Source organism: Mycena indigotica, assembly GCF_014461135.1.
Source record: "Mycena indigotica strain 171206Taipei chromosome Unknown Mind.scaff0003, whole genome shotgun sequence".
In the NCBI taxonomy this organism is placed as follows: domain Eukaryota; kingdom Fungi; phylum Basidiomycota; class Agaricomycetes; order Agaricales; family Mycenaceae; genus Mycena; species Mycena indigotica.
Window position 1 is genome coordinate 5,367,233 of NW_023503002.1, and position 21,496 is coordinate 5,388,728.

General features: G+C 50.8%; 4 protein-coding genes across 4 annotated transcripts; 1 reads left to right on the forward strand and 3 right to left on the reverse strand.

The window, feature by feature from the left end:
- Nucleotides 1–1,872: 1,872 nt before the first annotated feature.
- MIND_00400600 (uncharacterized protein) lies at nucleotides 1,873–2,938 on the reverse strand (the record flags this gene model as incomplete). Its single annotated transcript, XM_037360832.1, has 5 exons — nucleotides 2,870–2,938; nucleotides 2,746–2,822; nucleotides 2,626–2,691; nucleotides 2,006–2,576; nucleotides 1,873–1,953 (listed from the first exon to the last, which is right to left on the reverse strand). The coding sequence occupies exons 1-5, from the start codon at nucleotides 2,918–2,920 to the stop codon at nucleotides 1,873–1,875; spliced, it is 846 nt and encodes a 281-aa protein (XP_037223717.1). The 5' UTR covers nucleotides 2,921–2,938.
- A 639-nt stretch (nucleotides 2,939–3,577) lies between these two features.
- MIND_00400700 (Rad60-SLD domain-containing protein) lies at nucleotides 3,578–4,246 on the reverse strand (the record flags this gene model as incomplete). Its single annotated transcript, XM_037360833.1, has 6 exons — nucleotides 4,147–4,246; nucleotides 4,033–4,091; nucleotides 3,956–3,977; nucleotides 3,842–3,900; nucleotides 3,669–3,806; nucleotides 3,578–3,613 (listed from the first exon to the last, which is right to left on the reverse strand). The coding sequence occupies exons 1-6, from the start codon at nucleotides 4,229–4,231 to the stop codon at nucleotides 3,578–3,580; spliced, it is 399 nt and encodes a 132-aa protein (XP_037223718.1). The 5' UTR covers nucleotides 4,232–4,246.
- An 813-nt stretch (nucleotides 4,247–5,059) lies between these two features.
- Nucleotides 5,060–6,325, forward strand: MIND_00400800 (Short-chain dehydrogenase/reductase family protein; the record flags this gene model as incomplete). Its single annotated transcript, XM_037360834.1, has 7 exons — nucleotides 5,060–5,144; nucleotides 5,196–5,298; nucleotides 5,349–5,484; nucleotides 5,531–5,885; nucleotides 5,933–6,062; nucleotides 6,110–6,215; nucleotides 6,263–6,325. The coding sequence occupies 7 exons, from the start codon at nucleotides 5,060–5,062 to the stop codon at nucleotides 6,323–6,325; spliced, it is 978 nt and encodes a 325-aa protein (XP_037223719.1).
- A 4,654-nt stretch (nucleotides 6,326–10,979) lies between these two features.
- MIND_00400900 (uncharacterized protein) lies at nucleotides 10,980–12,383 on the reverse strand (the record flags this gene model as incomplete). Its single annotated transcript, XM_037360835.1, has 5 exons — nucleotides 10,980–11,666; nucleotides 11,713–11,833; nucleotides 11,881–11,910; nucleotides 11,962–12,234; nucleotides 12,283–12,383. 5 exons carry the CDS (start codon nucleotides 12,381–12,383, stop codon nucleotides 10,980–10,982), a joined length of 1,212 nt encoding a protein of 403 aa, XP_037223720.1.
- Between the last annotated feature and the right edge of the window lie 9,113 nt (nucleotides 12,384–21,496).

Sequence of the window (21,496 nt, forward strand, 5' to 3'; positions counted from 1 at the left end):
GTGCATGTCACATTCACACAGTAAATTTAAACCTTCCTTTTCCTATATAAACATGAACACAAATATCACCTTTCAACATATATTTCCTTCCAAAGCAAATCATATCTGAATGAAAACAGACACCAAAATGATTTCTTTTCATGCATCTTTAAGTACCAGAAAAAGACCCTCTTTTCATCATAATGAAAGAGCAATCAAAAGATGTCCAACTTTCTGTCTATAACAAATTGTGATCTTGGTGTTTTTGCAAAAAGGCCAATTGAAATTATGGTTTTTGATGTGCCTTTTTGTGTAATAATGTCTGCTCACATTATTTCATAATTCACACAAAATATACAATAATAAGTTATTATCATTTTAGTTAATGGAACTGCTAAAATTAAACAACCATGCATTGATTGCTGTCTATTAGCAACAATTAGGCCAGGTATTATACTCTTGTATCATTGATGCTAAACAATTTATTATTAGAATATAACTATTATACTGTAGTTTATATTATATTATGTCTCATGAACTGAATAGTATCATTCTATATATATACTGATATTATCATCATGTTATCATGCACTTTCTATGATACTTTTATAAAAGGAATTTCCACGTAATATAATCAACAGTTATATCATAAGCAGTGTAATTTAACTAGTGTATATAGGCTAAGACAACATTATTTATAAGACCCAAAGTGAGGGTTGCTTTTAAATTAAAGGGTCTTAGATACTTATTTACCCTTATTTAGGGTGTGATTCTAAGGGTTATTCCACAAAAAAGCAAATTGATTTTCAACTACTTATCCATCAAAATTGACCAGGTTCTTGAATTCTAAGCCAAATCTTTTCAATGACCTTCTTCATGTTGGTAGATGGGCCTCTGTTTCTAGACAGAGCCCTCAAGAGCACTGGCATCCGGCTTCTCATCGCTATGCTTGTGTCAGGGGATGAGGGTCCAGGTGCCTAGTTGATACCAAAGCCGGGGGAACAGCCCCACGGCCAACTACTTAAGTACAGGGCTATCTGCGCACGGACCAGTCACGTGATCAGTCACAGCTGTCACATCACATGCTCCCCTTACACCAACCCCTCCTCAAGATCCGTCGCCTCGACGGATAGGCGGAGTGTAGGGTTCTGCGAACTCGTATTCGGGGTCGCCAGGGAAATAGAAGTTGTCGCCTATAACACGCGATGATTGCGCAGGTACGCCCCCTCGTTGGGCCGTCTGTCGATTGCGCTGCCGACCGTGCGCTACCGCGTCAATCTGCATGGGAGTGGAAGCCACACATCACATGCTCCCCTTACAGCTTGGCGTGCAGAAGCTCCATTAGACACCCTTTCTCTGTCGACACAGCCTAGCAACAGTTGATGTCTGCCTCCATCACATGGGTCACACCAGGTCACACAGGTAGATGCGGCCTGAGGAAAGCTTCCAGCCCAATCTAGGGCCTTAACTTGAGATGAAAATAACCCAAAAATACTGTCCTATTTCAATCAAGTGTCTGTGTTACACGTTACATTGGCCAAAAAAGTCCTCGCCAAAAATCAGCTTAAATCAGAGAAAAATTTTTTTGAGGCTAAATTTTGCAGAAGTGGCGGACACTGGATTGAAATAGGACAGTAACCCTGGATTTCAAGCTGACCCTCATCATTAGAGGTAACACCTAGGCTAGTGGTTGCTCCAGTTGTAACCACTATAATTACAGCCCTACAGTGCCATTTTGTATACCTTCAGCTGCTTCCAATGACCTGTGTGGTGCATCTATGGGTGATCCAAACTGTTATAAGGCCAGTCGGCAGCAAGCTGATTATGGTCAAATTCTGAATTTGGTGACATTGTAAGCCAAGGTACTAGTATAAGCTCTATCCTCTACAGTGCCTACTCTGCAGTGTCACGCGGCCAGGAATACACCAGGCGCAGCGCGTTGGCGTCCTCCTCCATCGGCGGCGTCTGTTGTGTCTGAACCCCGGTGATCGAATTAGCATCAGCGGAATCGATAAACCGGGCGTACCTCGCGACACACGCATCCCAGATCCCCCTCCTGCCCCGCCTGTCCCGCCTCCTGCACCCCGCCGTCGAGTGCCACACGCTCGCCATCGCTGCCATCGTCCTCCTCCTCCTCCGCGTCGGGCACCCCATCGAACCCCGCGCGCGGCAGCGGGCTGCCCGGGGGCGCCGGCGCGCCGCGCACGAACTCGGACCCGCAGCTCGGCCCGCGCGCGTGGCGGCGCAGCGACGACGAGCGGGACGCGCGGCCCGGCGGCCACTGCGCCAGCAGCGAGATCGGGTGCATGTCGGCCAGCGGATCCGCGTCCGCCGCGTGCGCGTGCGCGTCCTCCCAGCGCAGCGCGGTCTGCGCGGGCGCGATCGTCAGGACCGTGTACGTGTTCCTGCGGTGCCGCGGGGACGGGCCGGGGGGCGCGTCGGCATCGGCGGGCTCGGACTCGGCGTGGCACGTGGCGCACTCAGGCTGCCGTTGGCGCGCGGACTGCGGGATGTCGGGGCTGGCCGGCCGGCTGGGCAGCGGCGTCACGATGGCGGTGAGCGTGAACGGCTTGCGGGCGTACACGTTCACCATTTTGCTGCGCCGCCATCAGTCGGGCAGAACAACACGAGGTAACATCCACGCGCCTGCTGGCGCTGCGCACGATGCCCTCCATCGTCTGGCGCAGCTTCTGCTCGTCGACGACAGACGCACTGGAGTGTTTATGTCAGCCGCTGCAGGGCAGGAAGTGGCGGATGGCAACGCACCCGACGCCCTGGCTCCCACCCCCGCCCGCGTCTACGCCCATCCCGCCCAACAACCGCGCCCGCTCGTCCGGAATGACCTATTCATCGCGTCACTAGTAGTACCTTCGTAGAGAACGCCACGCACGTCCTCCTTGTCCCTGCCCATGCATCCGCAGAACAGGGTCCTAAGCAGCATCCTCGCCGGGGCACTCGCAGGAGGCAGGCTGCAGCATGGGATGACGAAGGAAAGGGTAATATGCGCTGCCGTACACGACGCGTGGCACGGTCCGGCGCCCGGCTTATCGCTGATGACATTGAGGCCACGACGTCGGCAGCGTGCCCGTCGGCCGTCGGCCGTCTCACGCCCGGGGTCATTGCAAGCCCGATGCTGGCCCGACGAGTCACGACCTGAAGAGACATGCAGCCCAAATTCGGCTGCGCGGACCTGAGCTTGGCACTTCGGCCGTCCAAGGCGCGACGCCGTTGCGGTAGTCCAGGACGAGGTGGAGTAACACCGCTTCTCGTGCTCAGAGTCAGTGTCTCAGACGAAGCATACGCGACAGATCTCCACGTTGTGCCCCACGCGCCACGCGCCCGGCCTATCGCAAATCGCGCCCGCGCATCGCATCATATGCACACAAACGCTTCGCGCAAGCTCCGGTCGGTCACGGTGGTCGTGGCAGGCTTCCCAACAAAGCAACGGGGACCGCTTCATCTCGGGAAGTCTGCCGGGAATGAACAGATGTGTTAGACGCGTGTACGATATCATATCTGCCGACGACGTAAGCGCCAAGGACAGCGAGCATCCAGCCGTCGACGCACCAGATACTACAATGGTGGTCCACTGCGGCTTCTACGGCGCGTCCGAGTCCATCGCGGCCCCGCCCTCCTGCGTGCACGTCCAATTCGATACGCGGAAAACGTGCGGAAAACGCACGACGCACCTGGAAGACGAGCCCCTCGATGAGCGGCACCTCGTCGCCCGCCATCTCGGCCGCATCCGCGTCCATGGCGAGCTGCAGCGGCGGGCGGGAGAAACGCGCAGACAGGGCGGGAAGGAGGGAAACAAATTGATCAGCTGTCTAGCAAAAGGAACGACTCGGAAAGCGCGACGCACGTCGACCGCGGTGGTGTCCCCCTTGACCGTCGCCCCGTTGTAGTTGAACACGATCTCGCCTGCCATCCCATCAGCGTCCGCGCCTCGGCTCGACCTGCAGGCCACGCTACGCACGGCGTTCGAGGTGGTGTGCCTCCTACACCGGGCCATCAGCACCGCACCGAGCAAGCGAAGCAGCACAGAAGACGCACGCAGAACCTGACCAGGATCTTCTCCAGCGGGCGCGTCTCGCTGTACAAGAACTTGAGCTCTGTCCTCATCAGCCCTCCCTCCTCTCCCCGCGCCTCTCCGGCGCTCGTACGCACCTCTGCCGCCGAACGTCACCGCGATCTGGATCTTCCCCGGCTTCGCGTCCCGCGCCTCCCTGTCCGCGGCGGCGTCCGCACCCATGGTCGTGGTCGTGGTCGTTCGGAGAAAAGAGAAAAGGGGGTGTCACAGGTGGCGCTGTCGTGACGGGCGGGGTGATCCGCTGATGTCCGCGCGGAGGTCATTCTGCATTTCAGCGGTCGAGGGAGCAGTCCTGAAGGGCAATGAATGCGCACTGAAAGGACGGTACAGACTCCTCATGGCCAACAGCCGGGCGTCAACGGACATTCGGACATATCGGCCGCAAGTGGGCATCAGACACGTGACTGCAATCAACCAAAAGGGCGATCACACGCGGCTCTTCTTTCGCCGTCATGGGCAGCTGAGCATAGCGATGGCCAGGTCCGGTTCGGGATTTCGGTTCGAACCCGAACCGGACCGGACTGAACGCGCGTTCGGCGTTCAGGTTCGGCGAAGGCCGTTTCTGAACCGAACCTGGCCCTCGGTTCGGCCAGGTTCGGCCATTTTGGGCCAAAAAAACGCCGGTTCGGGGCCGGTTCGAACCGCCGTTCGGCGTTCACGTTCGGCCAAATCCGCTTTTGAACCGAACCGGCGGTCCGGCGTTCGGCCAAAAATGGCCAAGAACCGGACCGAACCGGACTTGGCCATCACTAGCTGAGCAGACCCATACGCCCCTCCCTTCCATGCATCCTAATGCGTTTCCCGCAGTTGGTGACTTAGTACCTAACGCGTACACGGTTGCCAGTGCGTCGGTAGAGCTCCCCTGTCCTGCGCTACTCGAGGCCGCCCCGGAGCCGACATCCGTGAGTCGATCCTAGTATAGCTCCGTCCCGCTCGCAGCTTATCTTTGGCCCCGGCTATAAAACGCTGCTACGACTCCACGACCGTCTCATGGCCTCTCTCCCCGCCTTCTCCGCACTGACCACGGCCGGCGAGGCAGCAACCGCCCTTGCTGCCTTTATTCGCGGGAAGAACGGTGTGTAGCCTCGTTATCTTCAAGATTTTCCTCCCGATAAGTATGTCCCAGTTATCATCACCGGGACATCATTGAACGGAATCGGCTGCGAGACCGCGCGCGCGATAGCGAGGCACGCGAATCTCGTGGTGATAACGGGGCATAACGACGAACGGTGCGTCCATCCATCCACATTGTATTCCTGGTCTCACCGGCCCTCACAAGCTTGAATCTCGCGGCCGAGAGTATTCGGACGAGCGTGTCCGCCGCCAACGTCCGCTGCCTTAAACTCGACCTAGCGTCGCTGGCTGCCGTGCGCGCGGCCGCGGCGGAGGTCAATGCGTACTCTGAACCCATCCACGTATGTCTCTACGTCTAATCTTCGGCTGTTCATCGAACTTTACCAGGTCTTGATCAACAACGCCGCCAAGCCCATGTGCGACTTCGCCCTCACCGCCGACGGGCTCGAGAGCCAGCTCGCGACGGGCCACGTCGGGCCGTTCCTCTTCACCCACCTGCTCGTGCCCAAGCTGCGCGCATCTGCCAGCGCGGACTGGACCCCGCGCGTCGTGTTCGTGTCGAGCATCGCCCAGTCCCGCGGCGGCACCGGCGTCGACTTCGACATGCTGCTGACGCCCGACGCGGGAAACTACGCCCCGCGCGGCGTGTACCACCAGGTCAAGACCGCGAACGTCCTCACCGCGGGCGAGCTGACGCGGCGCGGCGCTGGAAAAATCCACAGCTACAGCCTGCATCCCGGCTGTTCGTTCTCCGCGCCCTTATTTGAGTTGGATGCTGATTCTTCGAAGTGATCTACACCAACATGCTCGCCACCGCCACCGCCGTCCCCTTCTTCCGCTCGCTCGGCGCGCTCGACGACGACGGCCAGCCGATTCCCGAGGGCTGTGCCTGGAAGACGCTCGAACAAGGGGCCGCGACGTGGGTCCACTGGGTCTTGCCATTATGCTCCGCTCATAAATTACCAGGAGCGTTGTCGCCGGGTTTGACCCACGCATCGCGGATCGCCCGGGCTCTTACTTGGACGACTGTGTGATCGCAAATGAACATGCGGCGACGCACAGCACGAATCCGGTGCGCATGTTTATTGATATTTGGCATATTCTGTGGACTCCTTGCAGGAAATCGCGAAGAAGCTGTGGGAGGTCACTGAAGGAATCGTAGGGGAATCGTTTACATTTTGAAGTGTTGCTAGTTTCACCCGTGAACCCTGCTTGGCTTCATTATTTCCGAACTTGTACATCAGTAAAAGTGCACAAAAGTCTTTCAGGTCTTTCTGGTCTTTGGGCAAGACCAAAAAGATCTGAAAGACCTGAAAGACCCAAAAGACACTGGGTCTTATTCCAGCAGCGTCCCAGTCTTGGAAAAGACCTAAGGTCTTTCTCAAAGATTATGAAAGACCACAATAAAGACCTGCTTTAAGACCTCCAAAGACTCCTAAAGATGCAATGTAAAGAGTAAATAGCAGCAGTAAATTCAATATAGCTAATACAATTTGGTTATTCAACTATGCTTATCCTACATTCCATAGCAGACAGCTGCGGGCCGGCAGGAGGTTTTGACCGCCTAACACGAGCCCTCTGGCCAGCCTGGCCGGAATCTCCTCTGACGACTCGGCGCCGTCTGGATCCCACCGAGCGCGAGGACGTTGGCTTGGCCGCTTGGGTGCAGAATGTAGTGAACGTGAGCGGCGCGGGCGTGGAGATGTGTGGCGGCGGGAGGCAGGAGGCATTGTGGCGGCCACCATTGGTTCCGCGAAGACCGCATTTGGCAGCACCGGGAGCCCGCCGAGCACGCGGACATCGGCAAAGGGTGGGTTCAGTGAAAAAATCAAACGCAAACACGACACTCACCAAGCGCCGGCACTGAGTCAGCATCCTGCTTCCCTACGCGGTGTTGGGGTTAATGGCAGGGGCAGAGAAGGGGTGCGAGACGCCGAGCGGAGGGACTTCGGCTAGGCTTGCAGTGCAGCTTGAGGCTTGACGGCTTGAGGGTCTTTGACGCGCATTTGAGAAAAAGCTTTCATTTTGAAGCCAAAAGGCATTGAGAGTTGAAGAACTTGCACTTTGGGACGCTTGCTGTCGGAATTGAGTCGATAATGGGCGGGAATGGACTTTGGAGGTGGCGGGAGATGGGGGGAAAGGAAGAAAGAAAAGCGGCGACCGATCGCCGTCGCTCATCAGCCATCTGTCATTGACGTGTCATCGATGTGACACACATCAGAGAACTTTAGGGCCGTATTTGATCACTGACATATCATGATATTTGTGAACTCAGAACTCAGAAACAATGAAATAAACCTTTTACTATGAATTGTCGGATATGAATGTTGGTTCACTGGATGGTATTCAATATCATTTTCTTACATCTGAAGGGATTTTATTTTGCTAGTCCAAAGATCATATTAGAATAAGACCTAAGACAGCTTTCCAAGACCAAAGATCACACCTCAAAGACTAAAGACTCAAAAGACTTGGTCCCCAAGACCAAAGATCCTCCAAAAAGACTAAAGATTCAAAAGACTTTATGCACCTTTTACTGATGTATCATAGATGTGAACATAGAATAAGTACTGATCATGATAATTTAGTGCTGGCTTATTGTGATCAGTATTATTATGCCAAATGTATACTAATAATATAATAATATGGTCCTCTGCAGCATGATATATCCATAACATAATGTAATAAGGATAATGTGAAATATTATATTATAATTTTATTGTAATGTATATCATAATATTTGATTCTGCTCTAACAAACTTTCAGTATATTCAACCTCAGTTTTCGGTATATGGTTCAGTGTTAACATTATGTAATGTTATGAGTGTGTATACTACTACTACAGGCTGAAGCCGCTGAACATATCTTACTCCAGTGGTTGATAGTTCTATATGTATTATATATAAATGTTCTTCAACTGACAGTATTATTACCAACAGATAACAATTAGCTTGATCACAATGAGAAAGAAGACCATTCCTAGTACATAAATTGTCATGGATAAGACCCGGCCCATCTGCTCCGGTACTGGTGTCGGGCCATTGCGGGCCTGTAACATGTAAAGCACCTCACGACTGGCACAGGTAAGGTACCTCCACTCACCTGCAGGTTTTTTCAGGCAATTCAGCCATACCTCCATCCTTGAGTATTTATGCTTGTCAGGTACCTCTATCCATGGATACAGGTACCTTTAAGGGTACCTGCAGATGGTACAAAGGTGGATTAGGTATAAACAAAGGAAATACAGAGCAGTAGAATTATGTTTTAAATTGATATGCAAAATACAAGTATAACTTGCACTATCTGAGGCTGTATGATCTATTATAGGCCAGTTCTGAGGATATTTTAATGAATTTACAGGTACCTTCAAGAACTAAATCCAAGACCTCCACTCCCTGCCATCCGTGGGAAAAAGGGTACCTCCATCCGCGGATGGCTACACCTGCGGATGGGGGTCTCAGGTACCTGTTGAACCATCCTCAGGTCCAGCCACTCGTGAGGAGCTTTAGTAACATGCAGCATGTGACAATGGGGGAACAGGCACCCCAGTAGGAGGGTGGGAAGCACATGACCCAACTCGACATGAGGGACTGCAGAGGAGTGTTAGGAGGTTAGGAGTAGGGTGCAGTTTTTTGATCCGGTTTACAAACCGGTTTATAAACCAGTGTTTATAAACACTGGTTTAGTAAGATTTCACTAGGTCTCTGGTTTATAAACCTGGCTAGTCACATGACTTAAGTGATCCAACTGATCAACATTATTGATTATAAGTCCTGTACATTATATATAGTAAATTATCACCTGTACCACAGGTTACTGAGAGAAAAGAGGTATGAAGGCAACCCTTTCAGCTAGAATGTAAGGCTGGAAAAATTTATATCGTGACATCAAAGATATCACATGTTTGGTTGCCTGGTTTATAAACCAGTTTATAAACACTAGTTTGGGATACCAAAAATTATAAACCGTTTTTTAATACTCAAATATTTAAAAACTGCCCCTAGTTAGGAGTAACGGCTGGCCCACATGCAGCCAGGAACGAGAGCGAGGAGGAGCAGGAGATGCCAGGGTGTCCGACCACCCCTTTGCGGGCCTGCATATATAAGGTGCAATAGTACCCTGTACTCTATTGCTTAGATCATCTAAAGTACTGCTTCTCTCCATGCAAGGAGGTACTACTGACTCATCAGGCCCAAAACAACCCGATACGAACCCCGACAACCAACTACAGCAAGCCTAGGAGAAGCCTTGCACGGCCTGACCCGAAGCCTGACATAAATACTATGAAGTTGTAAGGGCAACCCCGGAGGCCTGACGGAATCGGAATCGTCTCCCAGAGGCCGAAAGGGAGGTTCCCCTGACAGAAGTCAAGAATATGTCTACTATGAAGTCAAGAATATGTCAGAAGACTGAGAAATAGGTTATCAGCACATATATGACCCAATCAAGCAATATAAGCTTATCAGATTTTTTTGAATGCATATAAGCTGCAGAACCTCCCAATAAGATCCAATTTGGCCTGACTGTCCTTTTAAGAGATTATCAGAGCTTATTGAGCTTATCAGACCATATAAGGACTCTTTAATCAAGAAATTAAAATTACAAAAGACACTCGATTACCTTCTCGCAAGGTTCCTATCATGTTCCCTTGGAAGTAGTAGGTCATTACCCATCCTTGTACCAACTTTAGATAAGTAGAGACATGAGTAACTACCACTACCACACTATTCAACTATACCACCCTAAGTACTTCCCCTCTATATATGATGCTCACTGTGAAGCTTATATGACCTTATTCAACCTGATCCTAGGGGAGTATTATATTGATGTATTACTGGAGGGTAGATGTCATTATTGACTATATATTAATTTAATATAATTTAAGATAGTGGAAGATTTACAAGAGTATAAGTTGCCAGTTGGGTATAAGAGTAACAACTGTATTTATGAAAAATCATGATGTTTTGGTCATAATATCAATATTTTGACTCCAAGACAGTAACAGGCCTAAGGGCATGGCCTAATTATTACAAGCCATATTTTGATTGTATAGCCTTATAAGCTGCTTATAAGCTCTCAACTGATGACTTATAAGCCCTTATCCTCCCCAGTCAGACCTTATCAGCTTAGATAGGTGTCTGATAAGCCCCACAGGTCCCCTAAGGTCCTTATACTTAAGGGCTTTTTCCAGTTTTCTGACATAGAAGCAGTACTAGTTAGTATAAAGACTGGTTTTGTACAAATCATAAGTTTGGGGGCTGTTAGCTATATTCTACTGTACATAAACGGACACTATATATACATTCCTTTCCTTTCTTTCATCCCATTATCCCAACGACGCGCTCGATACCATTCCTTAGTGTCACATATTACGTCAGCTTCTCTTCTCTTCCGAAGCTGACGCCATTGGTCTAATAGGGGCCGATATATAAGTGGCTAGAATAATTTATTATAATACAGTATGCTGGAGCTATAATAATATTGTAATACAGTATGATACAATAAAGAATGACATAATATTTGTTCCGGCCCCTAGGCATAATATGATCGTAATGATATTAACAATAAAATGGTATTAAAAAAGTCATAATATAATAATGGCCAGCACTACGTGATGTTGCAATTGTTGTCTATATGAATTTTCCACTAGTCATCGATACAGTCTTGTACTAGAAAGTCCGAAGTGACATAGAAGACTGATCATGATATTGTAGGTCCTATGTACATTCCTAGAAAGTCGAAGAGTTAAGTGTTGCTGTAGATCGAAGAAATCGGGTGTTCTGCCCATGCCAGTCGACGTCGGTCATGGGCTGCGTAGCAGGGATGCCTAAGATCCCTACATCGTCCGTTGGCGCTTGCATGGTGGGCCGCCCGCCAGCGGCCGTCCCTCCACGCGCGGGCTCAGGATGTGGCGCAGAAGAAGCCTGAGCAGCGGGCTCTCCCGCGCCCTCTCAAGCGGGAAAAACTTCTTCGTCGCAAACGTATAGCTCGCCAGCGCTTGCTCGCTGGGGAACCGCACGACCGGCCTGCCTGTGTACGCCTTGTCGGTGAGGTCGACCAGGTTCACGTGCGCATCGCGCATCGCCTGCTGGCACTCGCCGATGGTGCCGGGCAGGGGCTCGGCGCGGACCTCCTCGCAGAGCCGCTGCCAGTTTTCCAACGAGTTCTCCGCGCCGTAGAGGTCGGTGAACGTCATCGTCATCGCCGTCTTGAACGCGGCGGCGGCCCGCTTGGCGACATCGGGGTTCCACTCGCGGCGCGCGCGGTACAGGTCCCGCAGCGCGTCGTATTGTTGCGTCGACGGCCCGGCGGGGTCGTACTTGAACTCCGGGAACGACCCGAAGAACTCTGAGAGATGAGTTGGGGGTGGGGCGGGCGGTTGCGCACGTGTCGGCGGGGGGGATGGGGAGCGGGAGGATGAGCTGGAGAGACTGATCGGTGAGTGAATGCGGCGGGGGATGATCGGTTTTCGCTCTGCGGGCGTGTAAATGTCCATATCGTCGGAAAAGTCCGACTCTGCGTCCTGCATTGCGTCAGCGGACTATAACATTAATGGGATGACGACGCACCGAGTCCCCGACCGGGTACGGTGTTGACGCTCGCTTCCGCTTGCGCGAGACGGGATTGGAGGGAGCGCCGAGTTTGAGGACCACCCGCCTTGGCTTGACTGGGGAGCATATCTCCACATCACTATGACCGACATGAGCGTTCGCAAGGCAAGGCAGACGAATGCTCACCTATCTGAATCGACCTCCGTCTTGACTGCTCTGTCCGTCAGATTAGTCGCGAAAGTCTCCGGACATGGGCAAAGGACGCACCTTGTCCCTAAAGACTCTTCCTCCTCCGACCGCACCTCCACATCGCTCATTCTCATCCGCTCTCCCTCCCCCACCAGCGTCTCCGAGTCCTCGCTCATCTGCGACCGGCCCATATACGCCTCCTCCATCTGCTCTAGCGCGTCATGCATCTCCTGTGTCAACGGCATCGCGTCCCACCCAAACTCGTCGTCATCGTCGTCGTCGTCTTCGGCCTTGCTGGCGGTCGACACCTGTGTAGGTAGCGGCAAGCTGCTCGGCGGGGGCGCACAGAAGCTGAGAGACCGTCAGGCGGAACGCCTCTGATGAGAGTCAGCCACGCACCTGGAGGGAAACGCCTCCTCCGCCGCGTCGAGCGCGACGAGGAAGGCCGGCGAGTAGTCGTCCATGCCATAGAGCTCGAGGTCATCGTCGGAGGCGGTCATAGCAGGATGAGCTTCCGCGGGGAGGTGTCGCAAGCAACGTGAAGAAAGAGGGAAAAGGAGAGACGCGTAACGTCACGCGTGATCCGACGCGCTGTTGATAGTCACGCGATGTGGAAATGCGTATTGATCCGATTGGTGTTACGAATCGCGTGCAGGATCAAGTTCGCAGCGGGACGAGTAAAGAAGCTAGTTTTATACAACAGTATGATCAAAATCCTTATTTATAGTACCGAAAAAGGGAATTGATTTACTTAGCTACTCTGACTGGTGCAGTTTAAACCTGATGGCCAACTAGAGCAAAAAGATTTATGTCATAAAAGTAAACTGATAAGTAGTTTACAGGCATTCTCAACCAAAGTACAGCACCACAGCCGAATCCGGATCATTCTGGACAAGAAAAAGAGAAACAAACTTAGCTTCCACCAATGCACCATACAGAACGATACGCACCACGGAACCGCCGAGTACAATACTCTCGCTGTTCATCCGCACAACCCGGCAGTCATACCCCCGCCGCTGCCGCCGGCCGGGGCGCCGTGATCTCCACATAGGCAAGCGCGGACCGCGTCGGCCGGTCGATGAAGTCCTTGAATGCGTGCAGCGTGACCACGGGGTCGCTGGCCCGCACGAGCCGGAGCACCGCGCCGCTCTCGGTGCGCAGCGTCCCGTCTGCCGCAACGCCCGGGAGGATGCCGAGCCGGCGCCAGACCGGTGGATCAGATTCGAACTGATGATCGAGGTTGGGCACGCCGGCCATACCGGTGGAGGCGCGAGCGGCCCGCTGGACGAGCTCCACCATCCACGGGTTGGCATCTATCACGACGAGCGGGACGGGTCCGCGGAAGTTGGCCGGGTTGAGGAAGCCGGCGACACGCTGCCCGGTGTCGGCGAGGTGTGGGAGATGCCAGTCGCTGCGGCACGGCGGCTCGAGCAGCAGGGTCGGCGCGGGATCAAGCCAGCGCGCACAGTGCGGGAGCCAGTCTTTCGCGCGGAGGTGTCGCACGGTTGTGCTGGCCAGAACAGCGAGCAGCTTGGCGACCCGCACAATTAAAGTCTGCTCATGGACTGTGTTCGTCCTGGAGACATCGACGCGGTATGTGAGAAACAGCAGGGAATCGCTGTGGCGCGGAAGGAAACGCAGCTCGGCATTGGCGCGTGATGGGGAGTCGGCACTGCGGTCGAGCGACGCTGTTGGCCGGCAGAAGAAGAACTCCGACATCATCGTCGAATTGACATTGGGCGAGGGAAGGTACAATGTGGCCATGGCCACCACCGCCACCGGCTCCGATTGCAGGGACGGAATGTGCAGCACCTCGAGGCAATCGGTGGCGTTCGCGATGAGGAGCAAATGTGGGCGGAGGAAAGCAAGGACGGGCGTCTGGCACTCTATTGGCTTCTACCGCCCCGTTAGCCAAACATGTCTCAATCTATACCCTTGGCACTTACGATGACCTGTCTGCCAATTTCCCAGTCGAGCACGTGCAGCTTCAGACCCTCGAAAATGGGGCGATCAACGACCACCGCGAGCACGGTCCCCGCGCGCTGGATCGCGCTCGTCCTTTCAAGAAGCGTATAATCCGCCATGTCGCCTGGGTACGCTTCGAGTGTGATTGCGGCCCTCGCCGCGCTCGGGTGGGGGAACCCTGTCGAAAGCGAAAGGAAGCGGAGCTGCGTCACCAAGAGTCCAGACGCAGGATTAGGTACGCTGGAAACAAATAAGGTGACAAAGACAATGGATGGCCAGGCGACGCAACTGTTCTAGGATAATGAGTAGGTCCTCCTCCTCCGAGACATAGACCGCAGCCAGATGGAAAGTGGCGGCGCATTCCACCCACTCCAGCTGCTCCCGTGCTCCGCCGACCGTGGTGGTCGCGATTTTGACCGCATACTCGCGGTCGGGATCCTCCCAGCCAGCGTCGGATTCGAATCCCGAGGAGACTATGCCAGCCCGTACGGCATGCGCATCGAGTCCCCGCGGCCAGTGCAGCCGCGCCGTGCGGGCAGGCAGCAGGTTGAGCCAGCGGCGCTCGCGCTCCAGGAGAAGCTCTAGCCTGCGCGCGGTCGGCAGGTCCGGCCCGGGCCCCGCGGGGAGCTGCTCTTCCACTGCAAAACATCCAAGGTAGAACTGGTATTGGAGGCGGATGGACGTGGAAAGGATGAACGTGCGCAGGCTGCGGGTGGTTGCTGTGAGTGAGAGGAGGTCGGCAAGCGACAGGCGGGAAAAGGCCAGCTCGAGGAGCTCCTCCGGGAGGTCGAGGAAACTGCGCGGGGACATCATGGTTCAGTGGGAGTCGCGCCATCTTGCGCGCCATCCATAATTTAACTGACAATGTCTTATTGTTTCTGGATGGTCCTGTGAGCAATGTAATGAAAACAAAGAAGCTCGAAGTACAATTAAGCCGTCGACAGCCATCTGTGGACGCGTGGGGATGAGTCGCTCCGGACGCCGGAAGGAAAGGCGACATGGTGGGAAGAGGTAAGAAGCAATTTCACATGAGCCGATCGAAGAGTGGATGAGTCATGATTGGTGATGACGTGATCACCACGCGTCGCCACCGTGCCACGTCATCCCCTTCTTCTCACTTTCCTCCATGTGCAAGATGGCACACACGCACGGGCTGCAGTGCGCCGCAATCGCACAGTCGTGGTGGCCCACCTGGGCCCGGTTACCCAGTTCCCCCAATTCCAATGCGGCCGCAGCCGAAGCTCTTCGGTCGTGGATGAGCCCGCCCCCTGCGTCCCGCCACCGCTCCGCCGAACTCCGGCAACGGCGCGGAATAACCTCGTGGCTCAAGCTCACCGGAACGCGACTCCTGATCCGTCGTATTAGGCGGCGGCTTCGCAAAACGGCACCATAACAGGGCGAACCACGGAGTGCCCCTGGCTCACGAGAATATCGACGTGGACTGGCCGTTGAAGCAGCGGCAGGGCCTCCCGGGCACAGCGGGTACATCAGCCCATGCATGGCCTACGACATTGCCCGCAGCAAGAGATGGTTATCAAAAAGCATGCTCCGGTCCAGATTTTCTCCTTCTCCTTCTCCCACTACGTCGCCGAGGGTTCTGCCGAAGAACGGAAACACTTCGAGCCCGCCCGGCGCCTTGCGTGAAGCTCTCCCAGCCTCAGAAGCAGCATGCCTTGACTGTGTCCGATAGACTCGTCACATGGCCGTTCTCATAGACTAGCCGAGGAAGTGGATGTGGTAGTGAACGCGGGATGCAAATGGGTACCGGTACGCATATATTGGAACGCGAAACGCGGGGGTGTCTACCCTTCACGGTCAGCGGCACACTACTTGGGAGCAATAGTGTTGCCACCGAGATGGGGCGAGAGGCGGGTGCGGCAGTTTTGCGCGCCGGAGGGCGGAAGAGGTCGCTGGACTTGGGCGGGTTCCACATGCGGAGAGCGACACTCGCAGTGACGGGCAGGCAACTTGAAGAGCGCGAATTCCTTATATGCTGCTCCATGTTAACATTGCCAGGTATCGCCGTCTGTCACATTATTTATCGCCGTCTGTCACAATAATGTGGGCTGTCGTTCTCAGGCAACAAAGTGATTGCGAGCAGGCCGATTGGAGCCGATGGGACACATGCCACGAGCGCCGAGGGAAAACAGTGCTATGAATATGCTGATAGACAGATGGACATGGTGTATGAATGCCGCATGGAATACACGAGGTCTAGTGCTGCCACTCTTGCCTCTTGACCACGATGTACCAACACTCTCCAAGTTCTCCCGCCGGGCCTTATGGATCTCAGCCTCCTGTGGTCTACATAAATGCAGTTGGCAAGCACCTCCCAATGCAGAGGAAATTTTCAGGCTCATATATGTGGCAGTGACGGGTGGTACTGGTGGAGGAGGTGGTCCTGCAACAGGTGGAGCTGCGGGTCCTGGTGGGGCCGGTGAGGGGCCCCAATTTAACCACATTGGGCATGCCAATATTCAGTATGTGCTCCTTGATGTGTTGGTTTCTTTGGCTTAACTCTCACAGTGTACACAACAAAGAAGATACAGACAGCAAGTCCAATTTTCTATGATTCTTGTTTCTCACATATTCTATCAGATATCAGGAACAAAGTCAGAGCATGGGTTGCTCCTGTAAATTTTTTCATCCGCCAGAGTGAAATTAACACACTCCGGGTAGAAAATACAGGCAAGTGGTTGTTGGCCCATCCCAAATTTCAAGAATGGGAGGCAACACCAGGAAAACTATTATGGTGCTCTGGCATCCGTAAGTAGATTTGTTGATACTCAAACCTAGGTGCTAATGTCACTAATAGCTGGGGCTGGAAAGACTGTGCTGGTGTAAGAGTGATTGTGATCAACTATGATCTAAGCTCAATATATTCTTAGGTCCAATGTTGTGGATTATCTGCTCACCAAGTACAGGGATAAAACCAGAGGTATTGCATGGGCTTATATCAATTACAAGGAGGCAGAAACACAAGATGATACAAATTTATTAGGGGCAATCTGGGCACAGTTGTCTTTGGACCACGATATCACAGAGGCTACAAGACTCTTCAATGATCTTCACATGAAGAAAGGCATACAACATATTTCCTTCAAGGATATTCAGAAACTTCTGAGATCATCAGCAGCACAATTCCCTCAAGTTTTTATTATTGTGGATGCTTTGGATGAGTACCCAGGACCTATACAGCTATCCCTTGTTAAGAAGCTACTTGATATTGGAGAACATCTCAACTTGATGATTACTACCCGGCCCACTATCCTACCTCTCAAGGAATGGTCTGCACTAGAAATTAAAATTGCTGCAAATACAAATGACCTTGAGACATATATTCAAGTAAAGATAGCTGAAGATGATGACTTACAGCAGCTTGTCCATGGAGATAAATTGTTGCAAGAAGACATAGTACACAAGATTACCTCGATGTCTGATGGAATGTAAGTCTTTAATTTAGCTTGAACCTGATTAAGTGATGCCCTTTGTCTCATTTATATTATAGGTTTCTCTTAGCCCAATTGCAGCTTACCCTTCTCAAGGATGCAATATCAGTCAGCATGTTAAAGAAACTCCTGAATAAATTGCCAAACAGCTTGACACAAAGCTATGAAGCCATAATGGAAAGGATCCAGTTCAATTACAAACATAGGGAAATTGCACTTTCTGTCTTGGAATGGGTTAGCCATGTAAAACGACCATTGACTATGCTGGAGTTGCAGATAGTGCTATACCTAGTTTTTGAAGAAGCTGAAACACCCCTACCTGCACCAGATGCACAGATTCCTAAAGAAACTATCCTGAAAGCTTGTTGTGGCCTAGTAATTGAGGATGAAGAGACTCACCTTGTCCGACTAGTTCATTTTACGACCCAAGACTTTTTAGATAACATCTGGAGGAACAGCTCTGAAGAAATAGAAGAAAAAATTATATCAAAACTGTTATCTTATCTAGAGCTAGCTCATCTATGGGAACCTAACTTCATATATGAGGATTTGCCACTGATAGACTATTCTCAATACTTCTTGCAGCATGCAAAAGGAGCACCAGAGCATAATCTCTATTCTCAATTGTCACATGGTGTACAGAACCTGAAGGAAATACCCAGATCTTGGAGAATTCAACCATGGAAGTGGGCAAACGACTATGAGCTTACCCCCTTATGGATTGCTGTTGGAGGTGATCTACAACACCTGACAGAAGAGAGACTTAAGAGTGAAGTACTGGAAGATGAGCTGGTTATTCTAGCCAGCAGATGTGGATTAGTAGATATGGTGCAGCTATTACTATCTGCAGGGGCAGATATAAATGCATGCTCTAGTCGTATTGGTAGTACTCTTCATGCTGCAATTGATGAGAATCATATCAGTCTTATCATGTGGCTTCTGGAGAGAGGTGCTGATATTAACCAAATCTGTCCTTCCAAGGGAACACCACTTGAACTTGCAGTGAGAAGGCAACAGAAAGATATTATCAATATACTACTTACTTGCCAGGCTAGTGTCAACATTGTGACTGAATATGGCAAGACACTACTGCAGTATGCTGTTGAATTGCTCTCTGAAAACGTGAGATATTACAGTTGGAGGGGTGAAGAGATAATAACAGCTTGTGCAATTATCTTGCTACTTTGGGAACATGGTGCCAGGGGTGAGGAAAGAGCGGTAGTCTGGGCTGTATCTTATAGTAAGGCTATCAGAACTAGGCAGCTCAGTCTGGAGCAGAATTCCAGAGCTGAAATGTCTGAGAACAAATTCAGCACAACTATTGAGCTTCTGCTAAGTCAACTAGATAATTCCATCAACATAGCTGGATACCTGGCAATAGGACTTCAAGCAGCAGTATATGGGGGCTCCACAGAAACTGTTTGCCTCTTTTTGGATGCAGGGGCAGCTATAAACTGGAGACCAGGTGTCAATGATCCTTTTGCGTACTTAGGATCTGCCCTCCAGATTGCAAGTACTTTGGGATTAACACAAATTGTGGAGCTGCTTCTAAACAGAGGTGCTGATGTTAATATGGTTGATAAAGAGTATGGAACAGCACTCCAAGCTGCAGCATACAGGAGCTCAATATATGGAGAATCAACAGAAATTTTGGAGCAGCTTCTGAATAAGGATGCTGATGTGAACTTTGTTGGTGGCAAATATGGAACAGCACTTCAAGCTGCAGCTGCTCAAGAATCAAGAGACATTGTAGAATGGCTTCTGAACAACGGTGCTGATGTGAACTTAGTTGGTGGGGCATATGGAACAGCACTCCAAGCTGCAGCATATAGTAAATCAATAGACATCGTAGAGCTACTTCTGGACAAGGGTGCCAATACTAACTTAGTTGGTGGTACATATGGAACCGCGCTTCAAGCTGCAGCATACCAGAGATCAGCAGAGATTATCAATCTGCTTCTGAACAAAGGTGCTGACCCTAACTTGGTTGGTGGTGAATATGGAACAGTACTCCAAGCTGTAGTATACTGGAGGTCAATAGAGATGGTAGAGCTGCTTCTGAACAAGGGTGCTGATATTAACTTGGTTGGTGGTAAATTTGGCACAGCACTCCAAGCTGCAGCATTCTATAGATCAATAGAGATTGTAGAGCTGCTTCTGAATAAGGGTGCCAATACTAACTTGGTTGGTGGTATATATGGAACAGCACTCCAAGCTGCAGCATACCGGACATCAATAGAGATTGTAGAGCTGCTTCTAAATAAGGGTGCCAATACTAACTTGGTTGGTGGTGCACATGGAACAGCACTCCAAGCTGCAATATTCTGTAGATCAATAAAGATTATAGAGCTGCTGCTGAAGCAAGGTGCTGATATCAACTTGGCTGGTAGCAAATATGGAACCGCACTCCAAGATACAGTACATCAGGAATCAACAGCAATTGTGGAGCAGCTTCTAAACAAAGATATCAATATGAACTTGGTTGATAGCCAACTACAAGCAGCAGCATATAAGGGATCAACAGAGATGGTAAAGCCACCTCTAGATAGAGATGCTGGATATATACTGTACCAGGAACCATTGGACATTGTGGAGCTGCTTCCAGGGGATGACTCTGACAATGACTCCTACTATACATCATGTGAAGGTGACTGTCAATATATCTACTATTAGCAGTACCCATAGTAAATTCAAACCCTTCTTTTCCAATAGAAACATAAACACAAATATTACCTTTTAATATATATTTCCTCTTGAAAGAAATAGGATATTTTATCTGAATAAAAACAGACACTAAAATGATTTCTTTTCACTCTGACAGAGAGAAAGGCGGCAGCTCACAGGGATGGCGCGAAATACAATCACAGCAAACAGTAAAGCTCTAAATCTCTCACTCTTGACTGAATTTTCAACACTTGGATAGGGGAATGTCAATTCATGCTGCCCAGGGACATGCCCAGAAACCAATGTCTAGTCCCCTCAGCAAAGTGCCTCCCCTACCAGCTCTCTTACATAAACAAGCTGTCTTCGATCTACCTGGTGACGAACCCGGATTCATGCAAGGGTACTCCCTTGACTTCAATATCCACAGAAGCAAGTATTTCAACTGGGCTCGCTTCTCCATCTATCCCACCCCAGCCACTGTTGGTCTAGAGGACACCCAAAATTCCGCGCAGAAACGAGACTGATTGCAGCTATGATGCATGGACATTGGCGTAAAATGGAGCAACAAGCGGAACAAATATTAATGAAAGAGATTTTGTCTATAAAAAAGTGCGAAAGACAGGAAAAGTTAGTATAGGAGTACAAATGGGCTTTACATCACTGTAAATTTAGGCTGGGCAACATTTCAAAGCACATGTCCACGGAGCGCCAGCACTGTCTTTGCATGCTGAACATTCTATAGCATGCTTGCGCAGCCTATCGACTGTATACTGGAATTGTTGAGAAGGAGGGATAGCATTCGTAGTGGTGCAGAAATCATCCATCACCAAATGATACAATACTTGGGTTGCAAGTATCATTTGTCAACGAATTATCATATGTTACTACACTTATGATTTATAACCCTAGACTACACTATATTTACATATATACTGACACCTCTTTTCCGTTGCCCCTCAGTTTTTAATCCCATATAGCAGGAGACTGAGGATATGTTACTTTACTTACTTAATTATATAAATACCTACTGTACTTAGTTATTTCCGTGTATTTACAGGTAGTTAATAGAGTCTTTAATCCCATATAGCGGGAGACTGAGCTTACTGCGCTTTCTGCGCATTTACAGATTTTAACAAGAGAAACATCTTAGTAAAGAGAAACTGGATAAATACTGGAGAACGCCGGAGCTCTGGAGCTTAGTAAGCGCTAGCTGGCAATGATATCTCAACATGCCCAAGCCTTCTATACACGACAGCAGCTATGGACAAGCAGTATATAGTCAGCTACCTAAGGGGAGGGGGGGTTAAGATTCTTATTAGGCACGTGGGGGTATTTTTGTATATGAAAGATTTAGGCCCTATATGGGTGTAAAGATACAGAAAACATAGTGTATATACTCTGATTTCTATAGTTCAGAACCTCATACTTATATATGCCTATAAGCTTAGATAGCACACTGGCACCCTGTGACAGGCTCATCATCAGGTGATCAGTGAGAGGTGAACATATTAAAGAGTGATATGGCCTGCTATGTG